The 27,866-nt window shown below is 43.8% G+C and overlaps 1 protein-coding gene across 1 annotated transcript in view; it reads right to left on the reverse strand.

Annotated features, from left to right (window-relative positions):
• Positions 1-27,866, reverse strand: part of LOC128698835 (nephrin-like) — an 829,595-nt gene that overhangs the window by 155,992 nt on the left and 645,737 nt on the right. Inside the window, exon 8 of the mRNA XM_070097658.1 lies at positions 12,667-12,797. Coding sequence (XP_069953759.1) covers positions 12,667-12,797 — 131 coding nt within the window. The remainder of the gene's footprint in view (positions 1-12,666; positions 12,798-27,866) is intronic.

Consider the following 27,866-nt stretch of genomic DNA (forward strand, 5'->3'; position numbering starts at 1 on the left):
CAGTTGAACAGTCTTGGGCCCCTGATACTTATTGTGTTGTCTCTCATTGTACTCGTGGCGCCCCTGCTTTTTATTGGGGGAATATTGCATCTCCTGCCAAGTATTTTACTTTCATGGGGAGTGATTTTCGTGTGCAAGTTTGGTGCTAATCCCTCTAGGATTTTTCAAGTGTATATTTTGATGTATCTCTCTCGCCTGCGTTCCAGGAAATACATATCAAGGCCCTTCAACAGTTCCTAGCAATATACGTTCCTTATCGTACGTATGTGTGCCGTGAGAGTTGTTTGTACACTCTCCAGGTCAGCAATTTCGCCAGCCTTGAAGGGGGACGTTAGTGTAGTATTCCAGCCTAGAGAGAACAAGCGATTTGAAGAGAATCATCATGTGTTTGGCGTCCCTAGTTTTGAAAGTTCTCATTATCCATCCCATCATTTTCCTAGCAGATGTGGTAAATACATTGTTGTGGTCTTTGAAGGCGAGATCCTCTGACATTATCACTCCCAGGTCCTTCACATTACTTTTCCGCTGTATTGTATGGTTAGAATTTGTCTTATACCCTTATAGTTTTCATTTCCTCAAGTTTTCCATATCTGAGTAGTTGAAATTTCTCTTCTTTAAACTTCATATTGTTTTGAGTGGCCCATTTGAAGATTTGTTGATGTTCGCTTGGAGTCTCGCGGTGTCTTCGATGGAGGTCACTGTCATGGCAATCCGGGTGTCATCCCCAAAGAAAGACACGGAGCTATGGCTCACATTTCCGTCTATGTCAGATATGAGAATGAGGAACAGAATAGGAGCAAGTACTGTGCCTTGTGGAACAGAGGTTTTCACAGTAGCTGCCTCAGACTTTACTCTGTTTCATATTATTCTTTGTGTTCTATTTGTCAGGAAGTTACATATCCATCTACCAATCCAATCTACACCTGGAAATTATCCCCTACGAATGCAACAGATTAGGCAGACGGTGAAATATACTCCCAGTGAAAAGCAGGGATTTCGAGAGTACACTAAGAGAAAACACAGCAAAAGTCCGGAGTCCATGACTGTTCAAGAACCTCATAAAGGGATATTACCAACACACCTCTGGCTGTCTTCAACAGGAAACTGGACCTATACCTAAAGTCAGTGACAGATCAGCCGGGAAGAGATTCGCACGTTGGATTAGGTGAGGGCAGCAGTAACAGCCTGGTTGATCAAACCTTAATCCACTTGGAGGCCTAGTCGACGAGTGGGCTGAGGAGGCGTTGACCCCCGGAACGACTTCCAGGAAGACTTCAGGTAGGTAGACCGTGTTGTCCGTCCGTCTCTCTCTCTCGTCATATCTCTCCTGCTCCGTATTCCAACTTTCTTCTCGTTTTGCTCCTATTTCACTTTTACTTCACCTTCCCTAGAATCCCTATTATTTTGCACTCTCCCTGCCCCTCTTACATACACACTCACCCTCCCTCACACACACTTCCCCCCTCCTCCTCCGCACACTACTGTTGCACTTCTCCCATCTTATTTTCTTTTTTCATCTCTCTCTCTCTCTCTCTCTCTCTCTCTCTCTCTCTCTCTCTCTCTCTCTCTCTCTCTCTCTCTCTCTCTCTCTCTCTCTCTCTCTCTCTCTCTTTCTCTCTCACTCTTTCTCTCTCTAAGTACAGAGAACATCAACAACTTTGTTGCTCAGTTATTTACAATACCAAAAAGTAGAAGAGACACTTGCCTTTTCCTTCGCTTTCTCTCTGTCTATCTTACGCTACTCATGTCTAGCCTCTCTTGTTCTATCTTATCCCTTTCTTTCCTGTCTATGCTTTTCTACCTCTTCTACCTTCCCTCTCCTTATCCCCTCACTCCTCTTCACTATTCCTTACATTCACTTGGCTACTTCCCCCTCACACTCTCGTCCCCTCATCACGTCCTTTACTCACGCTCATGTTATCTTCCTCCCTCTCCAGTTCTCTCCTTCACCCTTCTCCTGCTAATGCCTCCCTCTCTCTCCACCCCAACCTACACTTCTAAGTCTCCACAACATTCAGTCCAGCTGTTCTGTCTCTACCTCCACCAGTCCTTCTACATTAGCTACAACTCTCTTCCACAACTACCTCCTTCATTCCCAGTACGTCAAGCTCTCTGTCTGTCTGTCTCTCTCTCTCTCTCTCTCTCTCTCTCTCTCTCTCTCTCTCTCTCTCTCTCTCTCTCTCGTTTCTACTCCTTTTCTGTTTATCTTTCTTCTACCCTCTCCTGTTTGAATCCTTTTCATTTTTCTTTATTCCTTCCCTCCCTCCCATTCTCTTCACTCTCTCTGACCCTCGGGGAGACAGTCCCTAATTCTCTCTCTTCCTTTACACAGGCGTTTTTACATTTTGTTTCGCTGTCCGCGAAGTGGAGACAAGTGTGGTGTCTTGACAAGACTGGCCTTGTTAAAGGCTCTGTTGAAATGGCATGTCTATCCAGGTAGGGTCCAGGCAAAAGATGAGTCGTAAATGAGACGGGAGAAAGGTGGCAGGCAATCCAAGAATGTAGAGCACATCTGAAATGTAGAGCACATCTGAAATGTAGAGCACATCTCAAATGAATCCTCTACTGTCAAGCAGGTGCAATATTCCTCTTAGAATTGTTAGTCTTGACTGCCTTGCTTGCATGAGTTACTAAGTAATTCTTAATAGTCAGTATGGATCCAGATTTAACCTCTAGGATATTCACTTCATCCCCAGGTTCCAAGTCTCTCCCATTCATTCATAGACAATCATTCACAGAGATAATCATAACCTGCGCTTTCTTAGAAGCATATGAATCCTGCCATCGTTTTCCCAAAGCTGATATTACTCCAAGCTGGTAATTGCTGTTCCTGAAAGCAGCTGGCATTTGCTTTCATGGATAAGTAAATGCCAGAGTACAATGATCTGCAAAGGCATAGGATTTTGGTATGAGTTGAAGAAGGTCATTGAAGTAGACATTCCTTAACAATATCAATGACCCAGCAATGGCCTGATTATCTTGCTGATTCTGTTCCACTGAGAACTACTGTAAAAAGCCAGAGACTTCTAGTGCTGTCAGTTTTGCAGGAGTTCCTGGTCTCATACGCGGTCAAAAGCACCACCAGTGTCCAGAGCTAGTACAAAGTTAATCTTGCATTCATCCAGCAGCTGGTGCCAAGTAGTGGAGAGACTAAACAGCAGAACAACAGCAGAGCGACCTTTCCTAAAGTCATACTGACGATCATAAAGAAAGAGATAGTAGAAAAACGTTCCCATTTGCAGCGAGATTATTGTCTCAAGAATCTCACCAGTTATTGACATTAGTGAAACTGAGCTCTAGTTCCTGATTTTCGCTCTTCTCGTCTTTCCACAAAAAAATGACATTTACTCTGTGCTAGGCAGTGCAAGTAGACGAGAGATGAAGGTGATGCTACCTAGTCTGTACATCTATTCAGCAATCTTGGGTTTATATTTTCTGGACCCACAGCCTATTTTTGGTCTAGGGATTTTAGGTGGAGATAAACTTCATCCTGCCATATTGTCGCCTCTAACAACTTTAACACAGTTCTTGTGGCCAGCAAATGAGGTGCTGGATCAGCAGCAAAGTGTTCAGAAAAGAGGTCAACTTTCTCCTAAATGCTACTAGAGACAGTCTTATCCTGCCGACTTAGAGGTGGAATAATTACAAGGCCCACCAGGCTGGAGCTCACTCTTCCTGATGACAGTTTTCTTTCGTGACATCTTCCCATCTAGAGATGGCCCAGTTTTAATAATTTTCCATTTGCCGACAGGCTTACCTGTAGAGGTTCCTTGTACCTTCTACAAACCTTGTACATAACAGCAGCGGCCTCACGACAACGAAAGCCAAACCAAGGTTGATCTGTGGGCTTCGGCACATATTATCGGTGAGGGATGTGTTCATATTAGATATGAAGGATATATTTAGTGAAGATATTCACTTCGTTATCAAGATCACCTTGGAGAAGAACATTTTAATCAGAGACGGCAAGCTCCAACCACAGGGCCGGCCAGTTTCCTCTTTCCCACAACCAGGGTGTGTGTGACGATTCTTCACCTTGTTCTGTTGGTATCTTTACTCTCGTAAAGAGTGTCTTGTGACCAGATAATCCAGTATAACCAAAAGCTTTGATAATGACTTTGCCTTGAGACAGAGTACTCACTACTGGGTCAAGGTAGGAGCCAAATATATGAGTAGGGAAGTTAACGAGTTTTTTTTTTATCTCTAACTCTGCACGTTCATCGAAATCTATTTGTATATGATGACAGTTGAGGTCACTAACTATTATATATCTGCATTTATGATGAAGAGAAGGAATTCCACATTTTCCATTATAAAGTTTACAAAGTTTGCTTGCTGTTATTGAGGTCTGTACATTGTACATGCTTGTACAGAAGTAATAGCGTTTATGCATATTCTGATTATGAATGGTAACCTCAGTGAGATGTTTATATTCTTTTAGAAAAGCAATGGTCCAAGCACATGGAAACACGCTTGGACCATTGTTCTGGAAAGTCTACTTAAATGACTTTCTTCTCATCCCGAATACCACACATATGCAGACGACTGTACTCTGACATATACTTATCTAAGAGAGGAAGTACCAGCTGCTCTAAGTTACTTCAATTGCCAGCTTACAGCTATATCAGCAAGCAGGTCACATTTGCTCCTGATAAAAGACATCTCTAGGCACCATGATGGTAATGCTGGAGCAATTGCAAGAATGAATGGGAGAGTGCTGGTACCCGTGAATGAAGTTGCTATTCTTGGGGTGAAATTTGACTCCAAACTGATTATGAAGAACCACATTGTAAATCTTGCAAACAAAGAGTCCAGGAAGTTTAACAGCATTTAGACGTATCTCGCATCAGCTTGACACCGGAAGTTGCAAGATACTGTATGAGGCACAAGTACGCTCACACCCTGAGTATGCTCCATATTCGTACAGCATAATGACATCAACGAAATAACAGTCAGTTGAACAAGTGAAATCACTGGGTCATAGACTACTCAAATTTATCCTGTTCCCTATTTATATATCTCGTAGCAATGGAGAGACTTAAATAAGCTGATACAGGTAACATCTCTTAGCTTTTCAATAAAGACTAGAACCCTAAACCTAACCTTGTAATACCCTGGGAAAGAGGAAAGATGACTGATAGGCAGTGAGGCCCAGGATAAGTCTCAGCTAGAGATTCAACATCCGATCATAAAGAACCCATTTAGACTGACTAGTTAGACTGCTGTAAACTTAAGCAGCTGGGACAGCTGAATAGCGCTCTTGATTGTAGAATCGTCTCAAAGAAACCAGAAAACAAGTGGATAGTGAGGAGAGGAGCGGAAAAATATCTCTAACTCACCTAGAGCATTGAAACAAGAGAGTAAAATATCCAAACGTGGCAGCAGTGAAAAGTTGTGCTCTCTATTGAATCCCGAGCAACAAATATAAAATGAAAGTCAATTACTTGCAAAATAGACAGAGAGAAAAAAAATACGAGCTGAAGATAAAGTATTTGGAAGATTGTCGTGAGTGTGGCACTCTCCGGAAATTCCTTCACTTTATAGAGCAAATACCGCCACTCTCAGGGAGATGGCAGGTGCATCCGTGTTCTTACATTCACTGTCGCTCTACATATTTGAGCTGAGGCTAAAAGGTTAGGAGCAGCAACAGTAACAGTGCTACGGGATGAAGTAACAAAAAAAAAGGCACATAAATGAATCACTTCATAGATCTGCTGACAGTGGAATTGCGTACTGAACAAGCTCGGGAGCTAATGAGCGTTGTAGCAGTAAGAGATAAAGAGCACAGAAGAAGCGAAAGCTTTTAAAACATCTGAGTATTTCCACAACCGATCATGTGAAGTGGACACCACTGGAGTACTGAAGCTGTAAGAGAGAAATAATCAATGTGAGACAGAGAAACACAGGCAAATTGGACATCAACCTTAATTAAAAGCCAGGGAGAGAACTACAGTATGGAAGGAACAGCAGAAGACAGCTTGGTGGAAAGCAAGGAAAAAGAAAGTACACAAGACCTTCGATCTTGGGTGATGTAGGACACATGAGCAGCCACAGCCTTCACAGCCACTGTATCTTGTATGTAGGTAATATACCTTCGTCTATTGAAGCAACATTCTGTCGTGTGACCGTTCTTCTTCCAATACGAACAGTAGATATTTTTCTTCCCTTTACCAGCAGATGTAAGAAGCAGCATTGGAATACAGACGAGAAACGTAGTAGAGGTCATCGGGAAGAGGAAGACAGGGGACACGAAGTACGGGAATCTTTAAGAGAGACAACTGGGAAACACAGAGGATTACTAGCGTAAAGAGGAAAGGATTCGTTGCCAGTCAGAATCGGAGGAGAAAAGGGGTAATAATAAGCAACAAGGCACCAACCATCAACATGAATATTGCAGCGAGAAAATGATTAGAAAAATTATCTACCGAAAAGAAGGTGAATAGAAAGAAGCAACTAGAAGATAGGAAAAAAAAAAGAGGAAGTGAAGAAGATACAGATGAAAAGGGACAAATTTTGAAGTGGATGTAAATAGTAACTGACAATATCCCTGGGTAAAATAATTTATGTTATGAGACATTCAAACGAAAAGGACAGAGGGAGAGAGCAAAGAGGACTTGAAATGATATGATAGCAGGAGCGAAGGAGAAGAGACAGCAGATAACTATCAGGACAACAGCAGATAACTATCAGGACAACAGCAGGTAACTATCAGGACAACAGCAGGTAACTATCAGGACAACAGCAGGTAACTATCAGGACAACAGCAGGTAACTATCAGGACAATAGCAGCAATAAGAACGGAGTCTGACTTTTCTTAAGAAACGACTGGAGAGACGTCTTCTCGGCAGAGGAGAAAAATCACAGAACTGGATGGTTTCGAACCTAAGGCAGGTGATTCTTAAAACTCACAGGCCAGTGTGCTAACGACTGGTGCAGCTGCCTCACACATGATTAATCAAATTAAGTATGATTCTATATATCATAAAGAGGTCAGCACATGCCATCACTATGACCAAAATCCAGGTATTTTACAGACAAACTCCACAACAGCATGATTTTGGCTCAATGCTGCCATCATGACTCATGAAACTGTATTATTACGAATTCGTAAGTTGAGATACGAAAGTGTTGCACTAGTGTATTACACATTAAATTATCTGCATGATATTCCATGAAATTGTTTTAAAAATGCACATTCTTGTGTTATCTGTTGTCTAATTGGCACTGAAATACGTTACGTATCCTGCACTACTTCCAGTGCCTAAGATATGCATGTCATTAATCCAACCTCTTGAAGTGACTGTAGTGGATGATAGTTGTTTAATTGTATCAACAGGAAATGCAGACAATATTAATATAAGGCCATTTATTAATTAAAAGTTACAGTTATAAGAGCGGTACATCTTAGAAGTCGATACAGATCTTAGGTGCAGGAACCATCATGCAGTTCGTTAGTAGAGGTTTGTTTCTGAACATGCTTACCAGTATCCTTATTTCCGATAACTGAACTAATTCCGTAGTGTGATCTAATAGCATTCTAGAATTATGTCTACACCAAGAGGTGCAGGAATTAATTATCCGTCGGTCGTGAACTGGGAAATTCATCACCCGGACAGAATGGACTCTATATACGAAAGAAACTACACCAGAAGGCACTATGCTGAGGAAAAACACGTTCGGAGAAATTCCGGTTACTCTTGATATAGTAAGAAACAAGAATTAACAACAGTACTCTGATCTAGTGATGTATCGGATATCCGCATCCACATCCACGCCCGCGGAACATCCACACAATTTCCTACATCCGCATTTTACTGCAAACACATATCCGCATATGCATCCGCATCCGAATTCGCGGAACATCCGCACAATTTCTTACATCCCCATCCGCATCCGCAAAATAAGTAAGACATTCTCATACACATCAGCATCCTCGAATATCTAAATTTTCACATCCGAAACATCTCTATTCTGATCTATCTATGCGAAAGAGCCGACCTGATCCTCCTCTCGTCTTTACATTTACTAACATGACGCAGGTTGAATCCACTACTTATCTACAGGGTCGACCCTTATGATAACCATACATATTATGAGGAGAAAGAACACATATGAGAGAATTTTCAACAAAGTATTGCATCCCTGGACTGGAGATCTAAGTGTTGTCATGACAACTCTTGCATCCCTGGACTGGAGATCTAAGTGTTGTCATGACAACTCTTGCATCCCTGGACTGGAGATCTAAGTGTTGTCATGACAACTCTTGCATCCCTGGACTGGAGATCTAAGTGTTGTCATGACAACTCTTGCATCCCTGGACTGGAGATCTAAGTGTTGTCATGACAACTCTTGCATCCCTGGACTGGAGATCTAAGTGTTGTCATGACAACTCTTTCTTAGTGTCGTGAACTATACTGAGGTGCCTGGGATTCTTACAATAGAATGAGCAACATCCTTGGTAATATTTAATTGATAGATACTAAGTTTCAACAAACTCATTGGTCATTTATGAAAGTAAATGAAGCGCATCGACAGGTGTTTATACAGACAGCAAAACTGATAAATAAATGATACATGAATCTGTGAAATATTAACAAGTTAATTCCTTAAGGTAATAAATTCTACAGTGACAAAAAGAAGAAAGAAGTCAACACACAAGTGAAAATCTGCTGGACAACTACCACAACATCAAGGAAGAGCCAGAGAGGAAAGACAGGCATTAATTTGCAAATAAAATCGACCTTGTCGATTCCATGTTCATGTCTGTGTTCAGATTGTATTTACTTTCCAGCAATTAATTTATAATCTGTTATTAATATATTTAGATAGGGTGATAACCTATCTAGTGTAATATTAACATTTGACGGAAAAACCGGAATTACTACTAGCAGCCAATTATATTAGACTGATACGTTATTATTTAGTTATGTTAGATTCACCATCATATATTATTTACATATTCACGACAAAACCTGCTACAGGAGTCAGTGATACTATCGTTTGCTCTCCATTTTGTTAATAAACAATGATCTCAGAATCTTAGCAACACATTATGGGGCTCCAATACGATGCAATATGAGGCAATATGAGGCAATATGGTGCAATATGAGGCAATATGAGGCAATATGATGCAATATGAGGCAATATGAGGCAATATGAGGCAATATGATGCAATATGATGCAATATGAGGCAATATGAGGCAATATGAGGCAATATGAGGCAATATGAGGCAATATGAGGCAATATGAGGCAATATGAGGCAATATGAGGCAATATGAGGCAATATGATGCAATATGAGGCAATATGATGCAATATGAGGCAATATGAGGCAATATGACGCAATATGAGGCAATATGAGGCAATATGATGCAATATGAGGCAATATGAGGCAATATGAGGCAATATGAGGCAATATGAGGCAATATGAGGCAATATGAGGCAATATGGTGCCTAAGTGCCAATGGATTAAAATATAAATGCACATACATAAATATTTATCTGATATCATTGTATAAATCCTAAACTTATATTAAGCAATACTAGAGATATTAATTATGAAAAACACATTAAAATGATCTTTCAAAAATTAGTTTTATGGCTAAAAAATAATATGTCAGTGTGTTGCTCAGTATCCTGAGTATGGTGATGACAGCCCAGAGTTGTTGTGCTTCACCTGGTCCAGGACCTGACTATGGTGATGACAGCCCAGAGTTGTTGTGCTTCACCTGGTCCAGGACCTGACTATGGTAATGACAGCCCAGAGTTGTTGTGCTTCACCTGGTCCAGGACCTGACTATGGTGATGACAGCCCAGAGTTGTTGTGCTTCAGCTGGTCCAGGACCTGACTATGGTGATGACAGCCCAGAGTTGTTGTGCTTCAGCTGGTCCAGGACCTGACTATGGTAATGACAGCCCAGAGTTGTTGTGCTTCAGCTGGTCCAGGACCTGACTATGGTGATGACAGCCCAGAGTTGTTGTGCTTCAGCTGGTCCAGGACCTGACTATGGTGATGACAGCCCAGAGTTGTTGTGCTTCAGCTGGTCCAGGACCTGACTATGGTAATGACAGCCCAGAGTTGTTGTGCTTCAGCTGGTCCAGGACCTGACTATGGTGATGACAGCCCAGAGTTGTTGTGCTTCAGCTGGTCCAGGACCTGAGTATGGTGATGACAGCCCAGAGTTGTTGTGCTTCAGCTGGTCCAGGACCTGAGTATGGTGATGGCAGCCCAGAGTTGTTGTGCTTCAGCTGGTCCAGGACCTGAGTATGGTGATGGCAGCCCAGAGTTGTTGTGCTTCACCTGGTCCAGGACCTGACTATGGTAATGACAGCCCAGAGTTGTTGTGCTTCAGCTGGTCCAGGACCTGAGTATGGTAATGACAACCCAGAGTTGTTGTGTTTCACCTGGTCGAGGACCTGACTATGGTAATGACAGCCCAGAGTTGTTGTGCTTCAGCTGGTCCAGGACCTGACTATGGTAATGACAGCCCAGAGTTGTTGTGCTTCACCTGGTCCAGGACCTGACTATGGTAATGACAGCCCAGAGTTGTTGTGCTTCAGCTGGTCCAGGACCTGAGTATGGTAATGACAGCCCAGAGTTGTTGTGCTTCAGCTGGTCCAGGACCTGACTATGGTAATGACAGCCCAGAGTTGTTGTGCTTCAGCTGGTCCAGGACCTGACTATGGTAATGACAGCCCAGAGTTGTTGTGCTTCACCTGGTCCAGGACCTGACTATGGTAATGACAGCCCAGAGTTGTTGTGCTTCAGCTGGTCCAGGACCTGAGTATGGTAATGACAGCCCAGAGCTGTTGTGCTTCACCTGGTCCAGGACCTGACTATGGTAATGACAGCCCAGAGTTGTTGTGCTTCACCTGGTCCAGGACCTGACTATGGTAATGACAGCCCAGAGTTGTTGTGCTTCAGCTGGTCCAGGACCTGTCTATGGTAATGACAGCCCAGAGTTGTTGTGCTTCAGCTGGTCCAGGACCTGACTATGGTAATGACAGCCCAGAGTTGTTGTGCTTCAGCTGGTCCAGGACCTGACTATGGTAATGACAGCCCAGAGTTGTTGTGCTTCACCTGGTCCAGGACCTGACTATGGTAATGACAGCCCAGAGTTGTTGTGCTTCAGCTGGTCCAGGACCTGAGTATGGTAATGACAACCCAGAGTTGTTGTGTTTCAGCTGGTCCAGGACCTGAGTATGGTAATGACAGCCCAAGTTGTTGTGCTTCAGCTGGTCCAGGACCTGACTATGGTAATGACAGCCCAGAGTTGTTGTGCTTCACCTGGTCCAGGACCTGACTATGGTAATGACAGCCCAGAGTTGTTGTGCTTCAGCTGGTCCAGGACCTGAGTATGGTAATGACAGCCCAGAGTTGTTGTGCTTCAGCTGGTCCAGGACCTTACTATGGTAATGACAGCCCAGAGTTGTTGTGCTTCAGCTGGTCCAGGACCTGACTACGGTAATGACATCCCAGAGTTGTTGTGCTTCACCTGGTCCAGGACCTGACTATGGTAATGACAGCCCAGAGTTGTTGTGCTCCAGCTGGTCCAGGACCTGACTATGGTAATGACAGCCCAGAGCTGTTGTGCTTCAGCTGGTCCAGGACCTGACTATGGTAATGACAGCCCAGAGTTGTTGTGCTTCAGCTGGTCCAGGACCTGACTATGGTAATGACAGCCCAGAGTTGTTGTACTTCAGCTGGTCCAGGACCTGAGTATGGTAATGACATCCCAGAGTTGTTGTGCTTCAGCTGGTCCAGAACTTGACTATGGTAATGACAGCCCAGAGGTATTATGCTTCAGCTGGTCCAGGACCTGACTATGGTAATGACAGCCTAAAGTTGGTGCGCTTCAGCTGGTCTAGTAATAGTCTTAGTGAAGTTACTGAGTGATTTATGCCAATTACTTGGTGCTATATCCCAATTACTGGATGATATATGCTAGGTGCTGGTGTTGTGTTCCAACTCCCGGGCTCTACATGCCATCTGTTGTGTAATATATGACTTCTAAAAAATATGCAACAAATTCTGGATAATATGTAATATGGCGACAGGATGATATACTGGGTACTATGTTTCAATTACTGGACGATATATGACAATTGTTAGTTGAAATATGACAACTAAGGGATGCTGTTTGTCAAAGACAGGATGCTGTATACCAACTACTAGATAAAATATATGAGTTGGACCTGACTAGCTTGTGCTACTAGGTCTGATACCGTGCTCCTTCCTTAAGTGGATGTGACCTTACTGGGTGGGTCATTGGTCTAAGCCGGGGAGTGACATATACCTGTCTCAGGCCAGTAGGTCTGCTGCAGTGTTCCCTTTTTCTTATGTTCTTAAAATATAGCAAGTAAGGGGTGCTGTTACGGCAACTTCCAGTTAATAATGTACTGCTCGATGATGTGACAAATACATCACCATGGTAACTTGTTGACAGTTGTAGCATAATGGTAACTTGTTGACAGTTACATGAACATGGCCTCTTGTTGATTGCTGCATCACCAAGGTAACCTGACTAAAGTTTGTATTAACATGAATACAGGAGGCAAACTCATCTCTAAGTACCACCTTGAAACACGAGACATGTTGGAGTCACTGATTTCCTTATACCAGGTGAATCACTCACCTTGGATCACGAGACATGCTAGAGCTACTTACCTCCTTGTACCAGGTGATGCGCTGCACTGCAGGATTGGCCACTACCTGACAGTCGAAGTAAACATCATCACCTTGTCGTATGTGATGTGGTCGTAGCGACGACCCTAGCTGAAGACGGACCAGCGGAGCGTCTGAGGGGTCAGTAATAGAAGTTTGTATTAGTTAATTAGTTAGTTACCAGTTATCAAAGGCACTGGTTGATAGACACTTAGCCTGTTGAGTATGTATATATTCACACATTTATACTCATATATGGTTGCTGGGATCGAGTCACAGCTCCTGGCACCGCCTCTTCTCTGGTTACTACTAGTTCCACTCTCTCCCTAATACAAGAGTCTTCTTAAATTTATGTATGAATTCTGCCTCCACTACTTCGCTGTCCGGATTTTTCCACTTCCTGACAACTCTAAGGCTGAAAAAAATATTTCCTAACAACGCTACGACTCACCGACTTTCCAGCTTTCACTTTTGTCCCGTTGTTGCTGTGTTCATCTCTGAAATTTTCTGTACCTATTCAGTATTTTAAATATCATTATCATGTCCCCCTATCCCTTTTATCCTCTAGTGCCGTCATGTTGAGTTTCATTAACCACTCTACTCATAGGACATTTTCCAACGCTCCGAGACTAGACTTGTTGCAAACCTTTGCATTTTCTCTACTGAATTGATATGCTTAACCAGGTGTGGGTTCCACACTGGTGCTGCATACTCCAATATGGGACTAACATATACAATGTACAATGTCTTGAATGACTCCTTACATAGGTTTCGAAACACTGTTATTAACTTTGTCAGGCGCCCATATCCTGCAGCAGATATGTGGTTGATGTGCACCTCGGAAGATGTGCTCCGTATGATACTCATCCCAAAATACTTTGGTATGAGTGAGGTTTGAATCCTTTGGCCGCCTTGCTTATACTCCATCTGCGGAGTATTTCCAAGTAGTATATGACTTTCTCCAGTCTTCATGACTTTGCCCTTGGAGGGGTTAAACTCTAAGAGTCAGTTTCAAGACCAGGCCTGCAGCCTGCTCAGATCCCTTTGAATGACTACTTGATCCTATTCTGCATGAATTCTCCGCATTAGCTTCACATCGTCTGCAAAAAGGGACACTTCTGAATCCATCCCTTGTGTCATGTCATTCACACGTATACCAGAAAAGCACTGGTCCTAGGACTGACCCCTATGGAATTCCGCTCATCACAGGTGCCCACTCCGACTCTTTGTCATGTACAATGACTCGATGTTGCCATCCTGTGAGGTATTCTCTGATCCAATGCAGTGCCTTCCCTGTTATACCTGGTCCTCCAGCCTTTCCAGTAATCTCTTGTGTGGAACTGTGTCAAAAACTTTTTACAGTACAAGAAAATGCATTCTACCCAACCTTCTCTCTCTCTTGTCTTACTGCTGTAGCCTTGACATAGATCTCCAGGAGGTTTACGACACAGAATTTCCCATCCCTGAATCAGTGCTGGTTGTAACTGACAAGCTCATTCCTTCACCTGATAATCTTCGCCATGACTTTGCATACTAGGCATGTAACTGATATTGGTCTGTAGTTTAATGCTGCACGTCTGTCTCATTTTTTTTAATTGGGACTACATTTGCTGTCTTCCATATCTCAAGTAGTCTCCCTGATTCGATAGATATGTTGAAGATTGTTGTTAATGGTACACAGAACGCCTCTGCTCCCACTCTCAGGACCCAAGGAGAGATGCTGCCTTGCCCCATCACCTTTGAGGTATCTAGTTCGTTTAGCAGCCTCTTCACCTCCTCCTCGGTTGTGTGTATTGTGTCCAGAACTTGTTGGAGTACACCAACACTCCGTGTTTCTGGAGTCCTATCTGTCTCCACTGTGAACACTTCTTTAAATCTCTTGTTGAGTTCCTCCCAAACTTCTCGGTCATTTCTTGCGAGGTCCTCTGCTTCCTTCTTCAGCCTGATTACCTGGTCCTTTACTGTTGTTTTCCTCCTGATGTGGCTGCACAATAGTTTTGAGTTGGACTTATCTTTCGCTGCTATTTCATTTTCTTATGGTCGATGGGCCTTCCTCCTTACCTATGCATATTCATTTCTGGCTCTTCGATTATTCTCCTTATTCTCATGGGTCCAATGCTACCTAGATTTCTTCCATTCTCTATTGCATTTGGCTTGGCCCCTCTGCACCTCCGAGTGAACCAAGGGCTCGTCCTGGCCTTCTCGTTATGCCTGTTGCCCTTGGGTACACCACCCTTCCCTCCTCCGCTTCCTTGCAAATTGTTGTCACATATTCTATCATCTCATTTACTGATTTTCCCGCTAGTTCTCTGTCCCACTGAATTTCATACATGAAGTTCCTCATGCCTGTGTAGTCCCTCTCTCTTGTAGTTTGGTTCATTAACCTCGCCCTTCCTGCTTCCCCTCTCCACTTGCGCGCGTGTGTGTGTGTGTGTGTGTGTGTGTGTGTGTGTGTGTACTGACCTAGTTGTGGTTGCAGGGGTCGAGTTACAGCTCCTGGCCCTGCAACTTCACTGCTCGCTAATAGGTCACTGTTCCTGCTCTACGAGCTTTATCATACCTCTTCTTAAAGCTATGTATGGATCCTGCCTCCACTACATTACTTCCCAGACTATTCCACTTCCTGACAACTCTGTGACTGAAGAAATACTTCCTAACATTCCTGTGATTCGTCAGAGTCTTCAACTTCCCTTGTTACTGTGTCCCATCTCTGGAACATCCTGTCTCTGTCCACCTTGTCAATTCCTCTCAGTATTTTATATGTCGTTATCATATCCCCTCTTTCTCTCCTGTCCTCCAATGTCATCAGGCAGATTTCCCCTAACCTCTCCTCGTAGTGCAAACCTTTGCACTTTCTCTAATTTCCTTACTTGCTTGTCTAGGTGTGGGTACCAAATTGGTGCTGCATATTTCAATATAGGCCTGACGTACACGGTGTACAGAGTCTTGAACAATTCCTTACTGAGGTATCGGAAAGCTATTCTCAGGTTTGCGGGACGCCCATATGCTGCAGCATTTATCTGGTTAATGTGCGCCTCACCCCGAGATCCTGTTCCTTGAGTGAGGTTTGGAATCTTTGGCCACATAGCCTATAATCTGTCTGAGGTCTTCTTTCCCCTTCCCCGATCTTCATGACTTTGCATTTGGCGTGGTTAAATTCAAGGAGCCAGTTGCAGTGGTAGAATTAAGTAGTGTTAGCATGATGACTCATGGAATCTAGGTTCAAAGAGCAACACTGCAACTTCATTCAAGGAGCCACTTGCTTGGCCAGGCTTGCAGCCTGTCCAAGTCTCTTTTTAGTCCTCGTCCGAGTGAAATCTTTTTATCAGCTTCATATCATCTGCAAAGAGAAACGCTTCTGAGTCTGTTCGTTCCATCATGTCATTCTCAGAGTCCTCTTTCTGTCTCCACTGTAAATACTCCTTAAATCTCATGTTGAGCTACTCACATACTTCTTTGTCGTTTATTATGAGCTCCCCACCTTCCTTCTTCAGCCTGATTACCTGGTCCTTGACTGTCAGGCTTGACTTACGATGCTATGTCATTTACGTACTGGTGCTGGGCCTCCCTCCATGTCTGTGCATAATCGTTTCTGGCTCTTAGACTGATCTCATTATTTTCCTGGATCCATTGTCTTCTGAACTTTTCCATTCTCTTTGCCCCCTACACCTTTGGGTGACCCAAGCACTCGTTTTGGTCTTTCTGTTATTTCTGTTGCTCTTGTAAACAAGCCTCTACTCTGTCTTCTTTCATTTTGTCACAGTCCATTACGTTAACTGATTTTCCTACTAACTCTCTTTCCTACTGAACCTCTTGCAGAAGGTTCCTCATGCCTGTGTAGTCCTCCCTTTTGTAGTTTGACTTTTCCTATCCTACTCCTGTTACCTTCTAAACTTGTAACTCTACTATGCACTCAAAGCTCAAAAACCAGGTGATCACTAGCTCCAAGGGACCTTTCATATGTGATGTCATTGATATCCGAGCTACTCAAGGTGGATATGAGGACCAGTTTTGCTGGTTCATCCTCACCTCTCTCTTTGGTAGTGTCCCTAACATGTTGATGCATGAGGTTTTCCAGTACCACATTTATCATCTTGTCTCCCCATGTTTTTGGACCTCAGTGGGGCTCCAGGTTTTCCCAGTCAATCTCCTTGTGATTGGAATCACCCATGTGAGCTCTGCTGGCCACCTCAGCTAGTGTCCACTATTGCTCTGTTCTCTCTTCATATTCTTCTCTTTGCTTCCTGCAGTTCTTTGGCAGGTTGTACATCGCTGCAATGACTACCTTATGTTCTCCAGACTAAATTGTACCTTCTAAGTAGTCGCATTCGCCCGTTTCGTCCATTCCTTCCATTTCCTCAACTCCACATCAGTTTTTCATGAGCAATGCAACTCCTCCTTCTCCTCTGCTCCCTATATCTTTCCTCACGATCCGATAACCGGGTATGAAAACTGCATCTGTTATGCCGGTGAGTGTCGTTTCTGTGAGTGCCATAATATCTGGGGGCGTCTCCTTTATTCTTTTATGCTACTCCTCACATTTATTTGTTATTCCATCTGCATTCGTATATGAAACCTTCAACTTCTTTCCAAAACTGTGGTCTAGGGACAACGTTGGGGTTGGCAGAATGGGAGGTCTGCCAGGGAACTATGAGGAAGCTTCTGTGGGGGTGGAGTTTATGATAAGGGAGCTAGGGGCAGTGGGTATGGTGTGTGGGTTTTGGGTTAGATTGTTTGGTTGCACTGGGGTTGTCATGACTGAGGTCTTTCTGCATGTGGTTCTGAGAAAGGTTGTATTTGCTTTTCCTTTTGAGTCTGGGTTCTCCTGCTCATCTTTGTCTTTGCCTCTCTTTCCTCCTTGCATATTTGTACCCTCTGTTTCAGTTTCTGCCTTTCTTATTGTGTTCTGCTGCAGTCGAGGTACACCCTTCGGTACGTCAGTATGCCCCTTAGTTGTGCATTCTCCAGCAGGATCCTGTTTCAAGCCAATTCTGCCTTGAAAATCACTGTGACTGGCCGGTTTTTACCTCTTGCAAACCTCTCTATTCTCAGAAAATTTGTCAACTGGGTCATGTTGTCCTCTCCTATTGCTTTCATGACACTTTTAATCACTTTATTGTCCCCTTCTCTTCTTGCTTCATAAGTTACCACTTCAACTTCCTGGAGCCCATGAACAAAAACTGACCTCTCTCTTTCATCCTCCCACTGCATTTCCCTTTGCATCCCCTGAGTCGATTTAGTTGCTTCCATTGCAGCATTCCTTCCTTCAATCTCTTCTCTATCTGATGTCCCTGTGCTCAGTGGACTCTCTTTATCCTTTCTCAGCTTTTCTTGGGCATTGCTGTGGTCTGTTAGGGTGTCAGCATGTAGCTTAGTTCTTACATTTCCTACAGTTCCCTCATTTGTGACTGATGTAGCAGTTCCTGATGTCACGCCTAAGCTGCTCTTTGCTAATTTAGGAGCAACCTGCCTTGTGCATCTTGTCGATTCCTCTCAGTATTTTATTTGTTATCATATCATGTGTGTGTGCGTGTGTGAGTGTGAGTGTGTGTGTGTGTGTGTATGTGTGTGTGTGCACGTGTGTGTGTGTATGTGTGTGTGTGTGTGTGTTTGTGTATGGGTGTGTGTGTGTGTTTGTGTGTGTGTGTGTGTGTGTGTGTGTGTGTGTGTGTGTGTGTGTGTGTGTGTGTGTGTGTGTGTGTGTGTGTGTGTGTGTGTGTGTGTGTGTGTGTGTGTTTCGGTGAGGGGTTTGGGTGTGGGTGTGTGTTTGGTGTGGGTGTGAGTGTGACTGGGTGTGGGTATAGGTGTGTGTAGGACAATCCCCTTAGCAATGGGACTAGTCTTGTTGCAAACTATTGAACTTTCTCTAATTTCTTGACCTGCTTGACTAGGTGTGGATGCCAATCTGGTGCTGCATACCTCAATAAGGGCCTGACCTACATAGTGTATACTTTACAGAGTCTAGAACGATTTCGTACTGAGGTATCGGAACACTGTTCGTAGGTTTGCCAGGCGCCCATATGCTGTAGTATTTATCTGGTTGATGTGCGCCTCAGGTGATGTGCTCGGGATTATACTCACTCCAAGATCTTTTATCTTGAGTGAGGCTTGCAGTCTTTGGCTACTTAGACTATACTCTCCGTGGTCTTCTTTGCCCTTCCCTGTCCTTCAAGATAGGGTTAAATTTGGCAGGATTAAAGCCAAGGAACCAGTTGCTGGACCAGGATTGTAGCCTGTCCTGGTCTCTTTGTAGTCCTGCCTGATCCTCATACTATTTAATTCTCCTCATTAACTAAACATCATGTTAAAACAGGGACACTTCTGAGCCTATCCCTTCTGTCATGTCATAGACATAAACCAAAAAAAGAAAAGGTCCTAGGACTGACCCCTGTGGAACCCCGCTCATCACAGGCGCCCACTCTGATACCTCATCACTTACCATAACTCGCTGTTGCCTCCCTGTCAAATATTCTTTGATCCATTGCAGTGCCTTTGCTATTATGTGTGCTTGATCTTCTACCTTTTGAACCTCTTGTGAGGAACTGTCTCGAAGGCCTTCTTGCAGTCCCAAGAAAATGCAATCTATCCACCCCTCTTTCTCGTGCCTTCCTCTGTCTTACCATAAAACTCCAGTTGGTTTATGACGCAGGGTTTTCCTTCCCTGAAACCATGCTTGTTATCGTTTATAAGGTTGTTTCTTTCTAAGTGCTTCACCATTCACCTCCACTACTTTGCATACTATACACATCAGTGACACAGGTCTGAAGTTTAGTGCCTCGTGTCTGTCTCCTTCCTTAAAAATTGGGACTACATTTGCCATCTTCTATACCTCAGTTAGTTGCCCAGTTTCAATGGATATGTTGAAGATTTTTGTTAGTGGCACACACATTGCATCTCTGCTTTCTCTCTCTAAGGACCCACGGAGAGATGTTATCCGGTCCCACCGCCTTTGAGGTATCAAGTTCAAATAGCAGCTTCTTCACCTAATCCGCGGTTGTGTGTATTTCATCCAGCACTTGTTGGTGAACTCCCTATTCTGACTTCCTGGAGTCCTTCCTGTCTTCACTGTAAATACTTAAATCTCATGTTGAGCTCCTCACATACTTCTTGGTCGTTTCTTGTGAACTCTCCACCTTCCATCCTTAGCCTGATTACCTGGCCCTTGACTGTTGTCTTCCTCCTGATGTGGCTATACAACAGCTTTGGGTCAGGCTTGACTTTCAGTGCTGCGTCATTTTCGTATTATCGCTGGGCTTCCCTTCTTATTTGTGTATATTCTCCTCATTTTTCTGGGTCTTTTTTCTTCTGTACTTTTATATTCTCTAGTTAACCTAGTTTTTGCTCACTACAGTTTTGGGTGTTTGTTTGTGGGTTTGTCTTTGTGTGTGGTTTCGTGTGTGTGTGTGTGTGTGTGTGTGTGTGTGTGTGTGTGTGTGTGTGTGTGTGTGTGTGTGTGTGTGTGTTTGTGTGTGTGTGTGTGTGTGTGTGTGTTTGCGTGTGTGTGTGTGTGTGTGTGTGTGTGTGTGTGTGTGTGTGTGTGTGTGTGTGTGTGTGTGTGTGTGTGTGTGTGTGTGTGTGTGTGTGTGTGTGTGTGTTTGGGTGTGGGCGTGTGTTGGGTGAGTGTTAGACTGGATATGAATGTGAATGAGAGTGTGAGTGTGGGATAGTGTGAGTGAACGAGAGTGTGAGTGAGGGATAGTGTGAGTGTTGAATAGTGTGAGCGTGGGAGAGTGTTAGTGATAGTGTGAGTGAGGGAGAGCGTGAGCGAGGGAAAGTGTGAGTGAGGGAGAGTGTGAGTGAGGGAGAGTATGAATGTGGAATAATGTGGATGTGGAAGAGTGTAAGTGAGGTATAGTGTGAGTGTGAGTGAGTTATAGAGTGAGTGTGGGAGAGTGATGGATAGTGTGAGTAAGGGATGGTGGGAGACTGTGAGTGATAGTGTGAGGGAGAGTGTGAGTGAGGGAGAGTGTGAGTGGGAGAGTGAGAGTTTTAGTGAGAGAGTGTGAGTTATGAAGTGTGAGAGTGTGGCCTAGTAAACTCTACGTCATAGACTCAAGTTTTTGTATCCTAATTTGTATATCGTAGAGAGCTGTTTGCTTCTCTATTGTACCTCCTGGTGGGCACTAGGCTAATACACACACCTGACTACGCGCCCTGACTTCTGGTTCGAAGTACCAATTACTGCTCGTTATTGAGCACCTAGTTTAGGTACCGTAATTCGCGGGTTATTAGACGTATTTTTTCCATAAAATTCTCCAAAAACCACCCTGCGTCATATAAACTAGAGATTAGTGATGGGAGCTATAGGTTTGGGTGTGGGGTGGACTGTAGCTCTCCCAGTTACGTCCGATGCTCAGCCATTGAAACTAACAAAAATCTTAAAAGTCTTGTCTTATAAGCTGCGAAATACAGTAAGTTTATAATCAGGTATACATAAATAGTTACATAGATTATCATACATGGTAGCATATGTGTAGAGAACCTGGGATAATCCAAAAAAGTAAGACAAAATGACTTATTTCTATTGGGGTCCTTCAGACCTTAGACCTTAGATCCTTGGCCCCCACCTGACCTCAATTAGCACGCTTAGGTGAATAATTGTGCCTGGCAGCGATGATACTCATTACGGCGGCACTCCTGACATCTTGGTTCTACTTATGTTTATTCTCTATATTTACTTTATACCTGTTTACTGTGCTTCAGTCACAGCACTGGATTTGCACCTTATCACTCACGATGACGCAGTGATGTCTAGCCGCAGGAGGCCTGGGTAACGACTTAGATGTCGTACTGCACTACCCTGCAGCCACAAGCTTGCTTGCTTTTATCAAATAAACTATCATCTCACACTACACTACCAAGATATGAACTTTACTGACCAGGTGAATACTTTAATCTTATATTATGGACACGCCAGGAAACAATAGAGATCCCGAGAATAACTGTTGGTTATTTCCCCGTTGATTTTTTTTATTTTATTATGCATTCTTTTCCTTATCTTACCCATAAATTCATGGATTCGTTTATTAATTATTCACTAACTCATTTATCTTGACTTGCACTTAACTCTCTGTTTTGGGGTCACACGTTATCATGTTTGAATTTGAAGTTATGTAGCCTTGTGGCAACACCGATTACACTCGGCACTAGGCCTCCTGCCTCCATTTTGTGGCTCTGATTTCACTTTCAAATTGTCTTATATAAATAATACCCTTCACCTTCCTTTTCTGTTGTAGGGAAGCTTGTATATCGGTTCTCGGGTTTTTCACTGTCCCTATAATAACCTTGGGTAGGCCAGAAAACATTAAGATGGCAGAATACTGTTCAAAGGTTTCCTAGGCGTCCATATGATGCAGCAGTTATTTGGTTGATGTGCGCTTCTGGAGATGTGCCTGATGTTATAATCACTCCAAGATCTTTTTCCTTGAGTGAGGTTTGTAGTCTCTGGCCCCCTAGACTGTACTCCGTCTGCGGTCTTCTTTGCCCATCCCTAACCTTCGTGACTTTGCACTTGGTGTGGTTGAACTCCAGGAGCCAATTGCTGAACCAGGCCTGCAGCCTGTCCAGGTCCCTTTGTAGTTCTGCCTGGTCCTCGTCGTGTGCGTGTGTGTGTGCGTGTGTGTGTGTGTGTGTGTGTGTGTGTGTGTGTGTGTGTGTGTGTGTGTGTGTGTGTGTGTGTGTGTGTGTGTGTGTGTGTGTGTGTGTGTGTGTGTGTGTGTGTGTGTGTACTCGCCTAGTTGTACTCACCTAGTTGAGGTTGCAGGGGTCGAGTCCTAGCTCCTGGCCCCGCGTCTTCGCTAGTCGCTACTAGGTCACTCTCCATGAACCGTGAGCTTTATCATACCTCTGCTTAAAGCTATATATGGATCCTAGCTCCACCACATAGCTTCGCAAACTATTCCACTTCGTGACTACTCTGTGGCTGAAGAAATACTTCCTAACATTCCTGTGATTCACCTGTGTCTTCAACTTCCAACTGTGTCCCCTTGTTGCTGTGTCCTATCTCTGGAACATCCTGTCTTTGTCCACCTTGTCAATTCCTCTCAGTATTTCATATGTCGTTATCATGTCCTCCCTATCTCTCCTGTCCTCCAGTGTCGTCAGGTCGATTTCCCTTAACCTCTCCTCGTAGGACATGCCCCTTATCTCTGGGCCTAGTCGTGTTGCAAACCTTTGCACTTTCTCTAGTTTCTTTACGTGCTTGGCCAGGTGTGGGTTCCAAACTGGTGCCGCATACTCCAATATGGGCCTAACGTACACGGTGTACAGGGTCCTAAACAATTCCTTATTAAGATGTCGGAATGCTGTTCTGAGGTTTGCTAGGCACCCAAATGCTGAAGCAGTTATTTGGTTGATGTGTGCCTCAGGGGATGTGCCTGGTGTTATACTTACTCCAAGATCTTTTTCCTTGAGTGAGGTTTGTAGTCTCTGGCCCCCTAGACTGTACTCCCTCTGCGGTCTTCTTTGCCCTTCCCGAATCTTCATGACTTTGCACTTGGTAGGGTTGAACTCCAGGAGCCAATTGCTGAACCAGGTCTGCAGCCTGTCCAGATACCTTTGTAGTTCTGCCTGGTCTTCGACTGAATAAACTCTTCTCATCAACTTCACGTCATCTGCAAACAGGGACACTTCGGAGTCTATTCCTTCTGTCATGTCATTCACAAATACCATAAACAGCACTGGTCCTAGGACTGACCCCTATGGGAGCCCGCTGGTTACAGGCGCCCACTCTGACACCTCACCACGTACCATGACTCGCTGCTGTCTTCCTGGCAAGTAATCCCTGGTCCGTTGTAGTGCCTTCCCTGTTATCCCTGCTTGGTCCTCCAGTTTTTGCGCTAATCTCTTGTGTGGAACTCTGTCAAACGCCTTCTTACAGTTCAAGAAAATGCAGTCTACCCACCCCTCTCTCTCTCTCTTGTATTACTGCCGTCACCCTGTCATAGAACTCCACCAGGTTTGTGACACTGGATTTCCCGTCCCGCGCGCGCGCGCGCGTGTGCGTGTGCATGTGCGTGTGTGTGTGTGTATGTGTGCGTGCGTGCGTGCGTATGTGTGTGTGTGTGTGTTTGTGTGTGTGTGTGTGTGTGTGTGTGTGTGTGTGTGTGTGTGTGTGTGTGTGTGTGTGTGCGTGTATGTGTGTGTGTGTGTGTGTGTGTGTGTGTGTGTGTGTGTGTGTGTGTGTGTGTGTGTGTGTGTGTGTGTGTGTGTGTGTGTGTGTGTGTGTGTGTGTACTCGCCTAATTGTACTCACCTAATTGTGGTTTCAGGGGGGAGACTCAGCTTCTGGCCTCGTCTCTTCACCGATCGCTACTAGGTCCTCTCCCTCTCTGCTTCCTGAGCTTTGTCATACTATTTTTTTTTTTTTTTTTTTATTATCACACCGGCCGATTCCCACCAAGGCAGGGCGGCCCGAAAAAGAAAAACTTTCACCATCATTCACTCCATCACTGTCTTGCCAGAAGGGTGCTTTACACTACAGTTTTTAAACTGCAACATTAACACCCCTCCTTCAGAGTGCAGGCACTGTACTTCCCATCTCCAGGACTCAAGTCCGGCCTGCCGGTTTCCCTGAATCCCTTCATAAATGTTACTTTGCTCACACTCCAACAGCACGTCAAGTATTAAAAACCATTTGTCTCCATTCACTCCTATCAAACACGCTCACGCATGCCTGCTGGAAGTCCAAGCCCCTCGCACACAAAACCTCCTTTACCCCCTCCCTCCAACCCTTCCTAGGCCGACCCCTACCCCGCCTTCCTTCCACTACAGACTGATACACTCTTGAAGTCATTCTGTTTCGCTCCATTCTCTCTACATGTCCGAACCACCTCAACAACCCTTCCTCAGCCCTCTGGACAACAGTTTTGGTAATCCCGCACCTCCTCCTAACTTCCAAACTACGAATTCTCTGCATTATATTCACACCACACATTGCCCTCAGACATGACATCTCCACTGCCTCCAGCCTTCTCCTCGCTGCAACATTCATCACCCACGCTTCACACCCATATAAGAGTGTTGGTAAAACTATACTCTCATACATTCCCCTCTTTGCCTCCAAGGACAAAGTTCTTTGTCTCCACAGACTCCTAAGTGCACCACTCACTCTTTTTCCCTCATCAATTCTATGATTCACCTCATCTTTCATAGACCCATCCGCTGACACGTCCACTCCCAAATATCTGAATACGTTCACCTCCTCCATACTCTCTCCCTCCAATCTGATATTCAATCTTTCATCACCTAATCTTTTTGTTATCCTCATAACCTTACTCTTTCCTGTATTCACCTTTAATTTTCTTCTTTTGCACACCCTACCAAATTCATCCACCAATCTCTGCAACTTCTCTTCAGAATCTCCCAAGAGCACAGTGTCATCAGCAAAGAGCAGCTGTGACAACTCCCACTTTGTGTGTGATTCTTTATCTTTTAACTCCACGCCTCTTGCCAAGACCCTCGCATTTACTTCTCTTACAACCCCATCTATAAATATATTAAACAACCACGGTGACATCACACATCCTTGTCTAAGGCCTACTTTTACTGGGAAAAAATTTCCCTCTTTCCTACATACTCTAACTTGAGCCTCACTATCCTCGTAAAAACTCTTCACTGCTTTCAGTAACCTACCTCCTACACCATACACTTGCAACATCTGCCACATTGCCCCCCTATCCACCCTGTCATACGCCTTTTCCAAATCCATAAATGCCACAAAGACCTCTTTAGCCTTATCTAAATACTGTTCACTTATATGTTTCACTGTAAACACCTGGTCCACACACCCCCTACCTTTCCTAAAGCCTCCTTGTTCATCTGCTATCCTATTCTCCGTCTTACTCTTAATTCTTTCAATTATAACTCTACCATACACTTTACCAGGTACACTCAACAGACTTATCCCCCTATAATTTTTGCACTCTCTTTTATCCCCTTTGCCTTTATACAAAGGAACTATGCATGCTCTCTGCCAATCCCTAGGTACCTTACCCTCTTCCATACATTTATTAAATAATTGCACCAACCACTCCAAAACTATATCCCCACCTGCTTTTAACATTTCTATCTTTATCCCATCAATCCCGGCTGCCTTACCCCCTTTCATTTTACCTACTGCCTCACGAACTTCCCCCACACTCACAACTGGCTCTTCCTCACTCCTACAAGATGTTATTCCTCCTTGCCCTATACACGAAAATCACAGCTTCCCTATCTTCATCAACATTTAACAATTCCTCAAAATATTCCTTCCATCTTCCCAATACCTCTAACTCTCCATTTAATAACGCTCCTCTCCTATTTTTAACTGACAAATCCATTTGTTCTCTAGGCTTTCTTAACTTGTTAATCTCACTCCAAAACTTTTTCTTATTTTCAACAAAATTTGTTGATAACATCTCACCCACTCTCTCATTTGCTCTCTTTTTACATTGCTTCACCACTCTCTTAACTTCTCTCTTTTTCTCCATATACTCTTCCCTCCTTGCATCACTTCTACTTTGTAAAAACTTCTCATATGCTAACTTTTTCTCCCTTACTACTCTCTTTACATCATCATTCCACCAATCGCTCCTCTTCCCTCCTGCACCCACTTTCCTGTAACCACAAACTTCTGCTGAACACTCTAACACTACATTTTTAAACCTACCCCATACCTCTTCGACCCCATTGCCTATGCTCTCATTAGCCCATCTATCCTCCAATAGCTGTTTATATCTTACCCTAACTGCCTCCTCTTTTAGTTTATAAACCTTCACCTCTCTCTTCCCTGATGCTTCTATTCTCCTTGTATCCCATCTACCTTTTACTCTCAGTGTAGCTACAACTAGAAAGTGATCTGATATATCTGTGGCCCCTCTATAAACATGTACATCCTGAAGTCTACTCAACAGTCTTTTATCTACCAATACATAATCCAACAAACTACTGTCATTTCTCCCTACATCATATCGTGTATACTTATTTATCCTCTTTTTCTTAAAATATGTATTACCTATAACTAAACCCCTTTCTATACAAAGTTCAATCAAAGGGCTCCCATTATCATTTACACCTGGCACCCCAAACTTACCTACCACACCCTCTCTAAAAGTTTCTCCTACTTTAGCATTCAAGTCCCCTACCACAATTACTCTCTCACTTGGTTCAAAGGCTCCTATACATTCACTTAACATCTCCCAAAATCTCTCTCTCTCCTCTGCATTCCTCTCTTCTCCAGGTGCATACACGCTTATTATGACCCACTTCTCGCATCCAACCTTTACTTTAATCCACATAATTCTTGAATTTACACATTCATATTCTCTTTTCTCCTTCCATAACTGATCATTTAACATTACTGCTACCCCTTCCTTTGCTCTAACTCTCTCAGATACTCCAGATTTAATCCCATTTATTTCCCCCCACTGAAACTCTCCTACCCCCTTCAGCTTTGTTTCGCTTAGGGCCAGGACATCCAACTTCTTTTCATTCATAACATCAGCAATCATCTGTTTCTTGTCATCCGCACTACATCCACGCACATTTAAGCAACCCAGTTTTATAAAGTTTTTCTTCTTCTCTTTTTTAGTAATTGTATACAGGAGAAGGGGTTACTAGCCCATTGCTCCCGGCATTTTAGTCGCCTCATACGACACGCATGGCTTACGGAGGAAAGATTCTTTTCCACTTCCCCATGGACAATAGAAGAAATAAAAAAGAACAAGAGCTATTTAGAAAAAGGAGAAAAACCTAGATGTATGTATATATATATATATGCATGTGCGTGTCTGTGAAGTGTGACCAAAGTGTAAGTAGGAGTAGCAAGATATCCCTGTTATCTTAGCGTGTTTATGAGACAGAAAAAGAAACCAGCAATCCTACCATCATGCAAAACAGTTACAGGTTTTTGTTTCACAGTCATCTGGCAGGACGGTAGTACTTCCCTGGGTGGTTGCTGTCTACCAACCTACTACCTCTTCTTAAAACTATGTATGGCTCCTGCCTCCACTTCTTCACTTGCTAGACTATTCCACTTTCTGACGACTCTATGACTGAAGAAATGTTTCCTAACGTCCCTGTGACTCGTCTGAGTCTTCAGGGACGTTAGGACCCCTTGTTTCTGTGTCCCCTCTATGGAACATCCTGTTTCTGTCCACCTTGTCTATTCCACGCAGTATCTTGTATGTCGTTATCATGTCTCCCCTGACCCTTCTGTCCTCC

Source organism: Cherax quadricarinatus, chromosome 59, assembly GCF_038502225.1.
Source record: "Cherax quadricarinatus isolate ZL_2023a chromosome 59, ASM3850222v1, whole genome shotgun sequence".
In the NCBI taxonomy this organism is placed as follows: domain Eukaryota; kingdom Metazoa; phylum Arthropoda; class Malacostraca; order Decapoda; family Parastacidae; genus Cherax; species Cherax quadricarinatus.